The sequence below is a fragment of the Echinococcus granulosus genome (assembly GCF_000524195.1).
Source record: "Echinococcus granulosus chromosome Unknown EG_S00030, whole genome shotgun sequence".
NCBI classification, from domain to species: Eukaryota; Metazoa; Platyhelminthes; class Cestoda; order Cyclophyllidea; family Taeniidae; genus Echinococcus; species Echinococcus granulosus.
In genome coordinates, this window is record NW_020170410.1 from 296,307 (window position 1) to 312,141 (window position 15,835).

At 40.6% G+C, this 15,835-nt stretch overlaps 1 protein-coding gene across 1 annotated transcript in view; it reads left to right on the forward strand. All coding sequences in view use genetic code 11, as the record gives it.

Moving 5' to 3' along the window:
• The window catches only part of EGR_04656 (Solute carrier family 12 member), a gene marked incomplete at both ends in the record, with an annotated part of 35,280 nt that overhangs the window by 5,928 nt on the left and 13,517 nt on the right, over positions 1 to 15,835 (forward strand). Inside the window, 6 exons of the mRNA XM_024493905.1 lie at positions 955 to 1,079; positions 3,498 to 3,690; positions 6,302 to 6,540; positions 7,622 to 7,780; positions 12,839 to 13,007; positions 14,603 to 14,744. Of these exons, the coding sequence (XP_024351658.1) occupies positions 955 to 1,079; positions 3,498 to 3,690; positions 6,302 to 6,540; positions 7,622 to 7,780; positions 12,839 to 13,007; positions 14,603 to 14,744 (1,027 nt within the window). The remainder of the gene's footprint in view (positions 1 to 954; positions 1,080 to 3,497; positions 3,691 to 6,301; positions 6,541 to 7,621; positions 7,781 to 12,838; positions 13,008 to 14,602; positions 14,745 to 15,835) is intronic.

Sequence of the window (15,835 nt, forward strand, 5' to 3'; positions counted from 1 at the left end):
GTCTCCTCCAAGATCAACTCTCCCCATGAAAGGAATTGTCAATTATTTAAATAAAAGAATTGTTCACAGGTTGAAAGTGAATTGGAAGTTTAGGAGCTTGGCCGTGATAACCATCACTATTAAGGTACCATAGCTGATCCTGTCGGCGATGGTTACTTCTTGAAAAACGGCATTTGAATTACTAACCTTTTTGCGCATTCTCAGCGGTAGCTGGAAGTGTTAGGGCTTCGGACGCTCATACAGTGTTTATTGGAAGCTTGTTGAGCCTGTTGACGATTACCACTATCAGTGTCACCTGCTGTCATTTGAAAATATGCACTTAAAGCACTTTTCATAAAGGAAAGCTTATTGACCTACTTTGCTCGCGGTTATATGCGATATATCTCAATGCCAAACTCGTACTTCGCCTTAAATCCATTTTTGAAGTGAAATGCTATTTTTCAATGTCTGCAAAGTACGCTAATCAGTTATTGAATGGCAGGTAGATCATTTTCAAGTTAAACTTCCGTCGTTGGTTTAAACACTTCGTCCTCTTAAGAGTTTTGGTCTTTCTTTATCTCCCAAGAGCAAGCTCTAGTAGGCATTCGCCTGCCTTGATTGATGACCTAAGTCTCATGAACCCTTAATGAATAGAGTCAGTCCCAATTTGATTCATCAGATGGGTATTATTCGTCTGGGCTTCTGTATTTTGTCTTGAAGTCGGAAATTTTACCAAGAGGAACGGGGACTGCCTTCTGTTAAATCACTAAGCTCGAGTTTCCAATCCGCTTCTGTAAGGGTCAATGTCACATCTGTAAGAAAAATTAATCAATGTAGGCCTTTGTGTTGGCCTCTAGTTTTCAAGTCTCCTACTACATACCAGAAAATTTTAACCTCTGGGTAATATTTGTCTTTATTCAAGCATATACGAGAATTTCATCCAGTTTCGCTTTCATTTGACCCCTTCTTTTGCAGCTCGTCTTCTTCATCGGTAACATGAATGCAATTGCCCCAGCTGTGTCAATTTTCTTCCTCCTTGCCTATGCCTCGGTCAACCTCGCCTGTGCTTTGTTAGATACTGCATCTCCGGCCAATTTTCGGTACCTTGGCTTTACTGCTTTATTTACCCACTTTTAGGTCTTTCTAGCTACTTTGTGTTTCCAAAACAATGCACTTTTTATGTCCAAGAGTAAAACGACTTTAAATTCCGAATGAATAGGATCGTTAACGAGCTTAGGGTGACAGGGAAGTTATCAAATTGCTAATACGCTTTTTGTGGTGTATGTGATTAAAATGAAATCATTTTAACAAGCCGTATGAAGCTTTACAATATCCGTAAGCCGCTTCAAGTTTATTCAGTCACTTGGCGAAAGTTCTGGTTAATAATCCCCGTGATTGATTGTCGGGTTTCAGGGCCTAGTTTCCCCAAGTGGCGTAATTTTTCTTTGTGTGACACTTTGCCATCGGATGTAGTCTCGACAATGAGACGGTCTATTTCTATCTCTTGATCCATATCAGTCGCCTAATCTGCAAGCCTCTTCATCATCATTCCGTCTGATGGTATGCAGCGGACATCAGTCCCTCTAATCGACTGGGTGGGGGTCATTAATTTGTCATGTCTAATATCAATGGAAAGCTTGACAGCCAACAGAAATAATAATTTACCCTGTAAATCATCGGCTTTGGACCGCTGTAATTACCAAATCTATTCACTCATTACATCAAATCGGCGCTTTAATGTGGCTTGCTTTTAGGAGAGTCTACCTTTGAGGAGGCGACCTATCTACTTATTCATCGTTTTTAAAGGCAACGTTAAAAACGTTTTCAAATGATCCAACGCTGTTGTAGCATTAATGTTAGTTAGTACTTTCTATTAACACCCATATTGGCTAAAATATATGCGTGGACTTCAATCACAACATTCATTCCCATTTTACCTCCTTCCCACGTGGTCATTTTCAGAAAAGACTTTCTTAAATGATCTTTATATTGTGCGTTTACTAGTTAACTGCGTCTACAACAGTCGAACGCCTTGCTGGTCAATGTACTGAGCTTACACTGTTTTGACGATTCTGGAACAAAGCACATCATTGAAAAGCATGTGAACTTTGGTGCATGTTTCGCCTGAATTGTTCTTTAGGAAGCATTTCGAAGGTTAACGTTCGCGGACTCAAGCAAATTGGGAATTTTGCAATTTATGCAATCGTACCCACCATGGAATACTTGGTGCCTCAGCAGCTGTAGCTCTGGTTCATTGTTTATATGAATGCTTGTAGGGTGTGTAAACAAGTTCAAAATGGTATTGGGTTGCATTCGGGCCTACTATTTATCTTTATTTATTTATCTTTGTTTCTATTGGATTGGTGAGTGAAAGGATGCATTTGATGAAGTGACTCTTGTTAAAGCAGTCGCCCCCTCTTTATCACCTATTTCCAACACGAAATCGTTAAGTATGCTGCTATGCAAATCATTTTCATGGTAGTTCAAGATAAATTTGGAAGAATTACTCCGTTTGCCTGTTCTAACGGCTTGAAATCTCTTGATTTTTGTTACCCTGATAAACGTCTAAAATAAAGTAGTGAGCGTCTTGAGTCGGTGGTCTGTAAGAATGCCGGACCATTGATCTTCCACCTAAAATAGGCGTGGTTTGGACTAATATACACGCAGTCCTGTTTCTCGACTGCTCCTCCATAACCGCTTCTATTATCAGTTCGAAAGTAGCCTCGTGGTTTTCTTATTCAAGGTATTTTAAGCTCTTTAAAACTCATGCTTCTTTTGGCTTTGCTTCATGAAATGTATTAACCGTGCTCTATTTCACCTAGATGAGCACTACTGCAATGTCTTCGACTACCTTGTTCTGACCTCTACCTTGCAGCATATTCGTCACTCCATCTCATGTCACTTCGTATACGTTTTCCTTCCTAAAGAGATAAAATTTTCTATTTCATCGTATAGGTCATTCATACCTTTGTATGACATTCTTTTTAAGGCGTCAAGCGAATGGCTTGTTTGTGTCCGAGTCTTCCACAAAGGCCTAGTAAGATGCATGCTAAAACGGAGGGTCCGGCGGCATGTTATCAGAAATGTCATGAATGGAGCTCCATGATACCGGGAGGGTGTCTGAAACTGTGGCAACTGAAGAGTTCGCATAGTTAAGCAGACAGCCCGAACCGATATCCGTTCTGGTGCCTTGTGGTTGAAAATCAACAGTTAAATTGCATTCCAACTCATAATCTCGATGTCGACCTCATCTATGCCATAAATGGATGTAAATTCTCTTTTCAATTTTAATCTCGGACCCCAAATCCGCGATGGACAAGCTTACATTCCTTCACTTCTTTTCATAGGTCTCGATTTTTGTGAAACGGAACTTAAGAAGAGAATTACTGGGAAATATTCATTAATGTCGCGTAACTAGTATTATTTTTGTTTTGTGTTGATTGGGCAAAATATTATTGGTCTGTTTGTGTTTACTTATAGCTTTCTCAGTAGCACTATTTTTGTCCTTACTTTTATAGACCAACCTTCAAGTCTTTCCACTGGATAACCGCTCTGTTGGGAATGCTGGGTTGCCTGACGATGTGCATGCTAATCCAACCTTTTTACACTCTTGGAGCAATCGTTCTTCTGGTCGTTCTGGTTGTCTGCCTCCACCATCGCCATATGACTGTCTCTTGGGGCAATATTGGCCAGGCTCTAATCTATCACCAGGTTTGTGGAGTCTGGCGTTAGATTTATGTTTAAAGCAAAAGATTGATAGTCATCACTACCTTATTCATGTAGTGCACGTGAATATTACTATGTTTAGATGTTTAACAGCGGAGTGTTGCGATGTGGTACCTATGAAGGTGCACTCTAAGTACAGATACCCATTTGTGTGGAAATAACAGAAACTTCCTAATTTGACATTGCTTTTAATTCTTTCACTTGATAAACTTGTTTTAGTCTCTACTATCTGGCTTATCACCTTCATCTATCAACTTCCTCTCCGGGTGTGTTGAATCCTCTCATTTGCGTCTAGTTCTTCCAAAAATTTTTTCAAGACGGCTGTTTTTCAGTGTCACTTATTTTTAATAGAAATACGTTTGCTGGTCCGATTTGTTTCATCTCATAGCTCTGGCTAATGCATCTTTTTGTCGGGTAGGTACGGTTTTTTTTATAGCTTCGTCAATGAGCTAGGTTGTGCTTTCCCATAAAAGCAAAAAACTGCTTCACTCCAGGTCAGCATGATTGGTAAGTTGCTCAAAGGAGGCGGGCGGCGGAACAAAGCAGATTTCTCGACCATTAAGTATAGGGCGAACCAAACGATGGCGGGGATGGCATGACTCACCTGCATGAACGGTGGCAATTAAAGCAGAGAAAACGCCCCAAGGACTGTTTTACGTGGATAAATAGCTTTTATTTTATTGCATCACCACGACCTAGGATATTCTCTTGTGTTGCTTTTTAAATTTTTACATTTTCACCCACCAAAGTACTCATCTGATAAGCGTATTTCTGCCAACACTATCTATTGTTGAGCCTATATATAGGTAGCAGAAATGGTATTTTAATGGTCCAAATGTGCTTGGAATAGTTCAACATGTTGTCGATGCAAATGAGCTAGTGTTAGGCCTTGTAGCTTAGGTGTGTGCTTTCGTTTTGTATACGTTGGAACGGTATTTTAAACTGCAAGTAATTTTTTACGATTCGTAGAGGGCTAGTACAGGTTAATGGTTAAAAATTTCTATTGTTCAGTCAATTACAGTAGGCAAACATTAATCTGATGTAGTGTTCAATTAAACTTGGAGAAAAGCTGTGCTCAACCATTAAAAATCATAGCTGAGGTATCTGAATCCTTCAATCAATTGGTAATCTATCAGTGGCAGGTATCTACAAAGGGGTTTCACGAAGCCATTGCATAGGTCCGTGTTTCAAATAATTGGGCTCACTGGGTGGAGCCTGCTAGTGCATTCAATATGAAGCGTCCGAATACCTTAAGAACTGAGTTTTGGAATTAATAGTCCCATTTTACTTTAACTGTTTATTGGCGATCTTTGGTAACCTAAGTGTGCATTACTGCATAATCACATTGCCTTTTAATTGAAACATTCTATCAAAGCTCCGAATCGAAGCGGTCTAATATTATTAAATTTTAGTTTTATTAAAACCTTCCCGGTATCTGATGATTGAATTACTAAACTCTCCACAATACTTTGTGCCGCCAAGGCATCACCAAAGGCTAATTGAGTAGCTCACACGTTTTTACTGCGTTAGTCTCGTCCCACTTGATTGGGATGCGCCTATCATAATTTAGTTGGCAAACACCTGGGGGCCTTTAATTATTTAAGTTATATTTCTGGGTAATGGAAGGGCGTGAGCGTCACTTATGTAGATGGTCATTAATTTTCTCGGTGTATTTCTTGCCATCGTTTCCAACTTTTGTTTGGGAATGTATATTGTAGTTAGATGCTCTTGAATTAGCTCCCCTATGCCAGCCGATTTACTTAAACTCCATTCCACAATTTATGATAGTCTATTTCATCAAGGTTTTAGCCACCAGGCTGCTACAGTGTAAACTGTCTTTTCATTACTGGACTTACTTTGGTCAACACTGACAAAGAAAATCAAAAATTACTAATGCCGCGCTAAACAGAATCCGTAATTTCATCTTCCTAATGAATGGGTGGTTCTCAGTTTCTCTCACGCATTATCAACCATAGTTTTAGAAGGTTGAAATTGATCCTTTGTAGTGTTGATTGAACTGGTAGAGATGCATTTGACCCCGCGGCTTCGTGTCAAAGTATTTTTGAACTGTTCGATGTTAAATGTATACATTAAATAAAGGATTTAAACACCGAATGGGTAGTTCTTGATATTTCTTGGTAGATTTGCCATCTCCTCTACAAGTTCGCGAGTTTCCCGTTTTGAACATTTAGTCGTGGAACTAACCTCAGGAAAATTTGCAGAGACTACATGAATAATCCTTTATTACCCTTGTCCGTTTACCATCACTAATGCAGGTTTGCAAGCATCTTTTGCAGTTGCACGTTGGAAGGCTTTTTTAATGTGAAGCTTGGACGGGTGGTCAACATTTCTGAATATTAGAAGGATCGCTTACTCTTAGATCCTCTTTAGTTCTTTTACCTTTTAATGTAAGTAGATTTGTAGGTATGACTAGACATCAAGCAAATGATTTCCAGCTTTTATTGTTTTTCTCTCACGATTTCAATGTTGTCGACAAATTCTAGTATTTGATGTGTACAGACTTTTCCTTGCCTTGAAAATGGCGTGGGTGCTAATGGATTATTCCCTGCTCCTGAGTTACGTCTCTCCATCGTAGGTTCGTAAGTACCTCCTTCTCTTGGACGCTTCAAAGGAACACGTGAAGTACTGGCGTCCTCAGATCCTCTTTCTCCTCGCAAATCCCCGCTCCGCTGCGCTACTGGTCCAATTCGTCAACTCGGTTAAGAAGGGTGGTCTCTACGTCCTTGGACACGTAGTGGCACCTGATCGGTCTTCCAAGTCTAACAATAACAGCTTCGAGGATGATGCTGACGATGTGTGCTGCGTCGCTCGCAGGTTCGTTGGTGCATATTTTTACTGTCAGTTAGAGATTCGGTACAGTTTTTGTTAGCATATCAATTATCCAGGTATTGCATATTTCAAATAGTAAACATCCTAAATAGTTTATTCTCACATGATTTCTTTCCACTCTTGCTATAAATCCATCCGAAACCACGAAAACTGCCTCACGCAATAGAGAGCAGAAACTGGTTTTTGAGACCAAGTGGTCATAGCGTTTAGTTGAATTGGGAAACTTCCTAAATAATGCATTCAAATCTTATCCATGTCTAATTTCTTTACCCATCTATTACAAAAGTTTACAATTTGTAAGATGTCAATTAAAACAACATTCTTTTTCAATTCTTTTCAAGACGAAGAGGGGCTAAGATCTTCGAAGAAAACGCTATTCGCGGGTTGAGCGAGATGTTTGGAAGCTTGGAGCTAAATAAGGAGTAACGGATAGTTGTTATTATCCAGTATCGGTGGTTCCTTGTGCAGAAGAGTTATGGTTGAGCGAGTGTCACTTTGCATGAGCCTGATTTGTTTCTACTGCCCTGGCTGATCTCGACCTCCTATTCATAGAACTATTTCTTCAACTCGATCACTTGTTTATGATATGGAACTGGAGCTGCAAATAGTCATGTCATCCGGGAATTATGAGATCTTGTGAATGCAATGCAAATAATTGGCTTCGGACAACGTTCTCATTTTTCCTACTTTGTCGACCAAAGGCCAATAAGACGTAGTCGTGGTTCACCATCCACTCGTGACTCAGTAGCAAAGATTCACTTGTTTCTAGAAGCCAATTTTCCCTTGATTGTTGGGACTATTTACCTCCTGATTCGTTTATCTCACACACTTTTGATTCGACCATCTAGATTCCCTGACACTTTTTAGGTTTTTTTTTGAGTGACTCCTTACTACTACTTTAAATACATTTTCTCGTAATGTCAGTATCTAATGCTGTCGTGGTGAACTTAAACTTGTTATTCGTAAACAAGGTTTCCTGTTTCCTACACTGCTTGACTAGCCTCAATTTCACATCGCCTACCGGAGTGGAAATTCTCAGAAATTCGACTTTTTCATTGCTTACTAGCTACATTGTCATATATGATAGGAACTTGCTCTACAAGCAAATGTTCATGGACGCGAACGACAATGTCTACATAAGGCAAAAGGCCAAGATCCCCCGATGTGAGATGCTGCGCCCCTCAACATATGGACCCGACGTTATTTTTCCACGCCAAAATTGGCTGTATAGTTTAGATTGGGACTTTGACACCAAAATTTGACGTTATTCCCATTGGTAATGTCTTTGCAATCTTGCAGCATCTTTTGGACCTTTCTAATGTTCCATCCACGTGTCCATCTCTTACCCAATGATCTAGCTGTGATCCATGTTTCTACATCACTCGTTTTGCGTGGTGTTTGCCCGGTTTTCGCCACCATTACTATTCGTCTTAGCAATTCGCAATTGAGCCTTTTGTACTCATATAAGATAAGGATCAAGTGTATTTGATATTTGTAGCGATTTTTTTTCATCAAGTTTTAGATTATTCTCTGAATCGCCTTGTGATTTGCAGGAAACGGTAAATTTCTCTTCATATTTGCATTTTAGCTTTGAAGGTGGTGGAGGTGAAGTGAGGAGTGATTGGTCATACCTGAGTTTATCGTTTGGCTACTTCTGCTTGACAAGCCGCCTGTCCTTTCAATTTAGCATGAATTATTGCTCTGCTATGAATGTGGTTGTAACAATTGTGCATAGACGCACCATAGAAGAACGGAATTTTATCATGCGCCTTTTTGTGAACAGGAGGTGCGATTAGTGCATATGGAGTCACCGCACTTAGTTGGAAGATTCAGAAAGAGCAGGTACAGAGGGCTTTAAACCTCTAGCCAGCTATTTTTACGATCATTAGGAGCGCAAATGCTGAATAAACGTCCAAGAACTTGAAAGATAGCTGAAATCAGAGTAAATTGATGTAGCAGCCCTGAGTTTTGATTAAATAAGCACCTTCTCACGTAGATTTGTTAATGGGAGTTCTGCATTGGTAATGCTAGAATTCCCGTTAAAGGTAAAGGTTGTAAGTGCAGTTTGGGCTTCTTCTGCAACCTGACTACAGAAATGTAGCCACGCTTGCGGTATTCTTCCACGAGGTTATTAGATGGATTTGTGTCTTTTTTCTCAATAAAGGTCTAGCAAACGTAGAAAGCTTCTCGAAGTATTTTATTTGCTGAAATAACCACCAATGCAGTCTTCGACTTAAGTCTTTCCGAGTCCCTTTATTGAGCGTTTTGTCGCCAGGGTTTAAGAGAAAACCTAGCCACAGGCACCTCCCTTTTATCTCACTTTTAATTCCCAACTGCCTATTTCATTTCGCATGTAATCATGTAATTGTCCGATTCTCATGCCAAGTAAAGGTGAGGAGCGCCTGGAGAAATATACTTAGGCGAATGCAGAGGGTTAGGTACTGCCTCTTTTTTACCCTAAAGCGCAAATCTTCTCATAATTAAGGTTCATAGAATAAGATTTTGCACTCTCTTGTAGGAATGGGAACGGGGCTTTCTTCTGACTACTTCACTAGTCCTAGCTCTTTCTTACAAACAGAGTTGTATCTTATCAAGTAGAGATAAGTCTCACGCGTAACTGCTTGGTTTTCAACAGGTAAGCAGTCAGGTTTGGTGTGTATCGCACACAATCATGCAGGGATGTGCAGTTATCTAGGGATGAAGTGGTGTCTTTGAAGCCTGGAGAAGTGAGTGAATCTTGCATGCCTTTTACAGGTCTACAAGCTACAACTGATTGCAGTGCAATGTTTTTAAACTAACGCATGCCCATTTCGGTACTACGTACAGGCAAAAAAATGATTTGGCAAAACAAATTCTCATTCGCGCAAATCATGCGAAATAGCCTTTCCAGTAGTCAGGACTCCATAACTGGCCTCCATCTAATTGTGTAATGGCGATTTCTGCCACGTAAGTTTTATACTTCTAGCTTTGCACAGTGAGATGTCAGAAGTTTTTTTCGTTATTCGTCCATTTCCCTTAGACATTTTTGCTTCCAAGTTAATTTCCCTTTAAAAAGACTTCGTAAATTGGTAAACTTTTCCTATGGAAAACAGAGCTCAAGTACTTTATCCAGTCACTACACGACTGAACAAATTGAATTGCTTGGTAAGAATTATCCGTTGACAAACTTTCATGCCAAAATTAGTACCTGGACTATTGCTATCTCGTGTCACTGCAAACCGCCGTGACAAATGTGTTTGACCTTGCTTACTTGTTTACTTAAATTAAGGTCATTTATTAAATCTTTTCCCGTTAACTCTATTCAACGATTGCATTTATCACAAGTGTTGGATCCTTTTTTTTCTTACAATTTCTACTAAGTGGACCTCTGTTGACTTAGTCTTTGTTTGGTTTAACTTACCGACCAAGTTCAAGCATTGCATCTTCACTGTAACTGATTTCCGTTAGAATCATCTTATTCTTTTTTATACGATTTAAATTTGGCATGAACGTGAAGGAATTTCGCTTTCTTTATGCTCTTTATTTGGGCTTACCTTGTGTAAAAACTAAACCATGTCTTTCATGAAACTGACACTTAAAACAAGCGTAATTTTAAGTACTTCGGTTTTTTTTTTCATCCTACAGTTATCCTTTCTTTTGGTGAAATTAGATAAATTTCAGCTGTTCCGATTAAGGGGCAAAAACAGTATGATCAAGGAATTAAATGGGTATTACGGAGGGAATAAAACGAAAAAATCATAAAGTTGTAGCATCCCGAGTCCTTTTTGAAGAAGTTTTAATACGCGGACAGAATATGCATGGCTGACATACGGAAGGACTAGGCAACTAATGGTATGGCTCGGAGGCCATTCTGCCCAGCGAAAGTACAGAGGCGGAGACTTAAGCTCCCGCGTAACCAATACGAAGAACCAAATAAATACTCAAAGCATTACGCAGTCCCTCCTTCCTTTTGAGTGTCAACTCCTGCGCTCCCCTCGGTCAGCCCCCCACGTCCGCCGTAAAAAGTGGTCGGTGCTCTAAGAAAGAAAACACCCAAGAACCATTCGCGCCACCCATCGAATTTGCGTGCAGCTAAGACATTTGATCGTAACGTTACTGATCATTCTTGGAAATTCCACTAGATCTGGAGTCTCATTTTGTTTGGGAATTATAGTGGGAGAAGGAGGGATGTGCTGCCCATCTTGTATGTCCATTACTAGTCGTGAGAACGTTGGCCGAAAAGTAGAATCATCCAATAAGGGGTGGGGTTGAAAATATTTTCGTGGGGACAAGATTCCACATCTATTCCTCCTTGTCTCTTTATTTTCACTTCAGTACTGCCCTACCATATCTATCTGGGCTCTTTCGCGCTATCGGAGGTATCGCATGTTCGCTTCGTTGGCATCTTTACGCTGGCACCGTAGACAACTCTCTAACGAACTTTTCCAGATGGTTCCCGACTAGTGTCGCTTTATTTGTTAACATTTCTGCGGAACGCGGGACTGGGGTAATTGCCGAAGATAGACGCAATTTCCAACCCTTGTGTTGTGTGTCGCCACAGGTTCTCCCATCCCCAGAATATGTTCTTCTCCCATCACGTTGAGATTTGCCATTCAAAAATGAAAATTAGGGCAATCATTTATTAGGATCGGATTTGCTTTCCACTGAAGCTCATGTAGCTCCCCGAGTCGTTTTTGAAGACGAAGGAAGGGATAATACTCGAGCAGAATGTGTATTATTGGTCTAGATAAGGGCTGGGAGCTACTGTCATGGCTCAGAGGCCATTCCGTCTAGCGGAAGTTCAAAGGCCGAGCCTTAAGTGCACGCGTAACCAAAACGGCCGTTTGTGCAAGAAGAGTTATCGTAATGAGGTATTTGAAGTTGTGTGAATGTTAAATTTTAGTACTTAGTTTACTTTTTGAATCGTTGGTTCTAAAAAATAGGATTTTTGGGGATTTGGACAACTAAAAAGTGGCAACCCTAAAGTCATTATTTCAATTTCGACTGGAGTCATTTCGTTAGATCTGACAGTTAAAATCATCTTCAAAATGTACAAGGAAAGCTATGTTTTTTGGATACGACATTTAAATTCGTAGACTTTCCAACCGGCAGATGCACGACTTCTGTGGGGGAGTACTTTGGTATGTGTAAAGGTCTTGTAAGCATCAACAAAGGAATTGCAGCTTTTTCTAGGATTTCATAGTGTACTAAGTCAAGATTAAATGTTAAGCTGTCACTAAAACAACAGGTTTTTTTATTTTATATAAATGTCTTTGATGCTTAGTATTTGTGAGGCAATTAAGATTTTCTTTGCCATCCCTGGCTCTAGGGCACTGAATGTTAATAGTAGTTAATGAAGAGGTCTTAAAATGGTTAATAAATCGCACCATAGTTTCCCAAGAATAATCTGTGTGAATATCGTCTCGAAAGTTTCAACATGTTCAGTGTTTATCAATGACTCGAAGCCCAGGCAAAACAATAACTGAATCCGTACTTAAGCATCGAAGTTACTGAAGCCTCGTGGTGGTTCGGTTTGAGAAATAGTAGGAAGAATTTGGCAATCCACGAATGCGATGAATGCACAAAAGAGCCCTGAGGCTATTATGTTGTATTACCTTGTTAGATTTTGAAAAGTATAACTAGTCCTCTGCTTGCTTCATAAGTATAGCGTACTTTTGTGTCTAAGCGTGGGGATTGAATATACCGTTTAAAATAAAATGATTAGGTGTCTCGGGACCAAGTTTGGGATGCCTAACTTACCTTCGCCCCAGTTTTGATGCGTCTTTTCATGGACTTGATGTATTTGTCACGGCTTTCTGCCAATATCTGGTTTACTTCATTCTAAAGCCGATGCAGAAGTCAAGACAGCTCTACAATGTTCTTCTAGTAAGCATGTAACTAATGGCCAACAATGGTGAATATGGAATCAAGAGGTTACTTTCCGGTAGGTAGTTTTAATTTTGAAAGTATGTCACATGGCAAATCGTGGGTATTGTGATAACTGTAGATATACCTCGAATTGGCCTCTAGATTCAATGGGCTTTTTAACTTTGCAATACTGAGCCCCTTGAAGTGAGGTGCAAAGCCTTAACAAAAGTTGAGGACTTGAAAGAGTTCATTCGCATGAATTAGACCTCGGAGAGGAGTTACCTCTTTTATACTTTTCTTTCCAACTTGTTATCAAGTAACAGAAGTGAATTATCATATCGTCTAGTCTGGGACAATTCCAATCCAGCGAATTCCATGCATGCTGACGGCTGCACAAATGGCATCATACACATTACGTCCCTTTCCTCTCTTTTAGCAATCTAGTCAGCTACGTGCGCTACCTGAATGTAAAGGCCTTCGTTGAAGTTACGCTGGCCGGTGAAAGCGTTCGTGAGGCCCTTCTCCACCTCGTTCGTCTCTCTGGTCTCGGAGCCATGAAGCCAAACACCGTTTGCCTCGGTTTTTATGACGATACTGAACCCATGGTGAGGGGCGTTTTCCCGTCTGTTTGTTCTATGGTAGTCTGCTGTACTTTTTAGTAAGAAATAATCCCCAGCAGTTTATAGTAAGCTTTTATTTAAATAGCATGCTTCGGCGACTACCCCTGTCCATCCATCTTTTTGTGGTGGATTATTTATAAACCTGATTTTGAATTGTTTCAGCTGTGTCTCAGGCATTTATTCTAGTTTGTAAAGTATTGATTGCATTATGATTCTCTTATAACCACATAATTTTACATGGGTGGTTTTCTCTCACTTCTTCAACATGTCGAATGGACATAGACCAACGGATTACTGATGGTTGTTGGTAAAGGTTGTATGGAGCTGAGAGCGGCATTTGCGTTTTTGATACGCCATTTTTTGAGCACAGCAGTGCAGTGTTGATCTAGTGGAGGTCTCGCAACATTTGGCTATTCTAACTTGTTTGCCATACGGTCATGAAGGATACAAATGTACCCACCTATGTTTTTAAATCCTTTAGCTGGTTTATCTATTTTGTAGGCCTTTCATTAGCAAAAGTGAGGAAATCTCCGTTTATTCAATCCTATGAAATGCCTAAGCTCATTGGTTAATCAATTGAATGCAGGTTTTCCATTTAATTCCACTGAATGGGTGTTTGTGTCCAACTATCCTCAGACTTTTATTTAAACTTGCAAACTCGGCTATTAATTATCCCCAATAGTTTGTTCCCACGTCTCTTACTGTAGCTCCCGTGATCGCACTTAAGGAACAACCTCCTGACTGCTGATTTGTTTTCTTAATTTGCTTTGATAGGAGGAAATTCTTGCAAATAACTACACCTTCCCCACTTTCTTTCCATGTGTTTGGGAATCTTTTGACAACCCTGCTGCAGTATCCTAGTTGCCCCTGTAGACGTTGATAAGGCGTAGGAGTCAAAAAGTAAATGTCTCTGAACTTACAGTGGCACAAAAATGGCACGGACTTGTTGATTAATTTCTGTTTTGATTTAAATATCGTCTTCACCGTCCTCAGTCGTTACCCTTTTTAATTGTCTATCGCCACAGCGGTCTAAGATTTAGAAACTAGACGAAATACTGAAGTGTGAAGTGGTTCTCAACTCTATTTGCTGCACCTCGAGGTAAATGACGGTAATTTACTTGCGGATGAGCATTGAAGGTTGAAAGATGCCTATCAGCGGAACCATTTGGTCCACCAATCGCGTTTCTTACAAGCATTCACCTAGAAGACAGATTCCGATGTTACCTCATTGCCCATCCAGGCCGTGTCAAGGCACAGTTCCTCCACATTTTCTCCACCGGTTACCGCTTTATAGCGCCGCTTACAAATGGAGACATTATTTACCAAGGTCGAGGTGGACTGTAAATTATTTGCAGAACATCATGCTGCCAACGCGGAGGTCGAATTGCAAAAGTCCAAGAGATCTGCGTATTCAAATATGAAATTAATGGCCCATTCAACCCAGCCATTGGGTATGTTTTTGAGGCCTTTGGGTCAGAAGTACTGCCAACATAATGCAGAGTGTGTGGAACTGGTGTGGAGACTCAACCTCCAGGGCACATCAAATTGCTTTACTGTGATTCCGTTCATTTCTCTGATAGGATACTTTTGCGAAGATACGCTTTCGACGACAATCAAAGTCCTACGGAAAGCAATCCTCTAGACCAAGGCCTCCCCCCAATTCGGCAGCCGACGAGGTGACTCTCGTGTCCATGGAGGACCCCGACTCACCCCAAAGCACCTGTGAGCTATCTCAACTGATTAGCTAGTTAATGGGTGGGGAATTTACTTACCTAGCAGATTTCAGCCTACTTGAGCCACAGGGTCATTACCACCCTGCTTTCCGTTTGCGTTGGCTCACCCTTTTTCCAAGTGTAAACAGCACATTGCCTGACTGAATTATAGTGGCAGGACTTTTGTTGAGGCGTTCTTTACATTTGATAACACAATAAAGAGCTTTGTGTCTAGGTCCACGCACGCACCAACAGCGCTTATCTGAAACCTCAGTGACTGAATGCACCGTGATTTTTTTTTTCCTTTATTGAGAGGTGCCTGGACATCACTGCGCGAAAAAAAAGAGGACTAAAAGAATAGCTATTTAACATTTATAAACCTAACTTTAATAGCTATGGCCCGGTGTTTGTGCTCATGACGGCCACGGTTACCACCGCGGCCACCGACCAGATAAGTGGTCGATAAGGCCTCCAGTTTGGATGTCCCGACTATCAACGTGATGCGTAAACAAGACGGTACGGACATTGTGTGTGCGCCCAGAGGCTAGAGAGTGAAGACCACCTGAGCGTGTCCGTACTGTCTGGACGACTCCAGGCACCCCTCTAGTAGCTGATTGAGCCGGGGCCTTGAGTGTGCCAATCAAGAGGGGCTGAACGAGGTCTTTTAAAAAATCGAATAGGAATGCTTTTTGGAGCTACAGGCGTTCCTAGCGTTTCTTTAGGTATAATCACGGTGAAGGGTCAATGCTGAGCTGCTGGATGGTCTTCTTTATTGGCCATAGTAGTGAAACTGCAATTATTAAATCATACGGTAGTTACTCTTGGCATGGGTTGCTCAACGCTGACTCAAAGTCTTGTTACCCTTATACCTTTAACAAGAAGTTGCGCAACTGCTGAAACCCACAACTTTAGCCTTCTCTCAAAAATTCTACAATATTCTTGGTTTAATAACCACATCAAACGTTGGTGCTCTCAGTTCGCGCGTGGTTTAAGTATCATGATCCACCATCCTAGCCTTGACTAGACTTCCCTAAACAGTCAATTTATAAGGTGAAGTTTAAAATTACCTACCAGAGCGAAATTTCTCAATCCATTGTGTTG